The 444-nt window shown below is 65.5% G+C and overlaps 1 protein-coding gene across 1 annotated transcript in view; it reads left to right on the forward strand.

Annotated features, from left to right (window-relative positions):
- Positions 1–14: 14 nt before the first annotated feature.
- PIGS (phosphatidylinositol glycan anchor biosynthesis, class S) overlaps positions 15–444 on the forward strand; it is a gene marked incomplete at its 5' end in the record, with an annotated part of 1,889 nt that continues 1,459 nt past the window's right edge. The window contains 2 exons of the mRNA XM_010151166.1: positions 15–167; positions 257–371. Coding sequence (XP_010149468.1) covers positions 15–167; positions 257–371 — 268 coding nt within the window. The remainder of the gene's footprint in view (positions 168–256; positions 372–444) is intronic.

Here is a 444-nt window from a genome sequence, read left to right on the forward strand (position 1 = left end):
ACGGTGGGTCCTCGGCAGGGTACGAGATCACCTTCAGCTTGCTGAACCCCGACCCCAAGTCCCACGCCGTGGACTGGGACATCGAGGGTGCCGTGAACCGCTACGTGCAGCCCGTCCTGGACAAACTGAGCGTGGTGGCCAACTTCTCCGTTGACTCGCAGGGGAGGGCTGGGAGAGGCGATGAGGAGAGCCCCCCGGGCCGGGCTGAGTGCCCTGGGATGCAATTCCCAGCAACATCTTCGTCGCGTGCCTGCAGATCCTGTACTACGCCGTCCTCGGGGTGACGCCGCGCTTTGACAAGGAGTCCTCCAGCTTCCTCCTGAGCGCCCACAGCCTCCCGCACGTCATCAACCCTGTGGAGGCCAGGCTGGGTGAGCGCTGTGCTCCTGCCTCGGGCTCTGCTGTGGCTGTGGGCTTGTCCCCTTCCTCCCCACAGCACTGTGC

This window comes from Eurypyga helias, unplaced genomic scaffold (genome assembly GCF_000690775.1).
Source record: "Eurypyga helias isolate BGI_N326 unplaced genomic scaffold, ASM69077v1 scaffold36264, whole genome shotgun sequence".
Taxonomy (NCBI): domain Eukaryota; kingdom Metazoa; phylum Chordata; class Aves; order Eurypygiformes; family Eurypygidae; genus Eurypyga; species Eurypyga helias.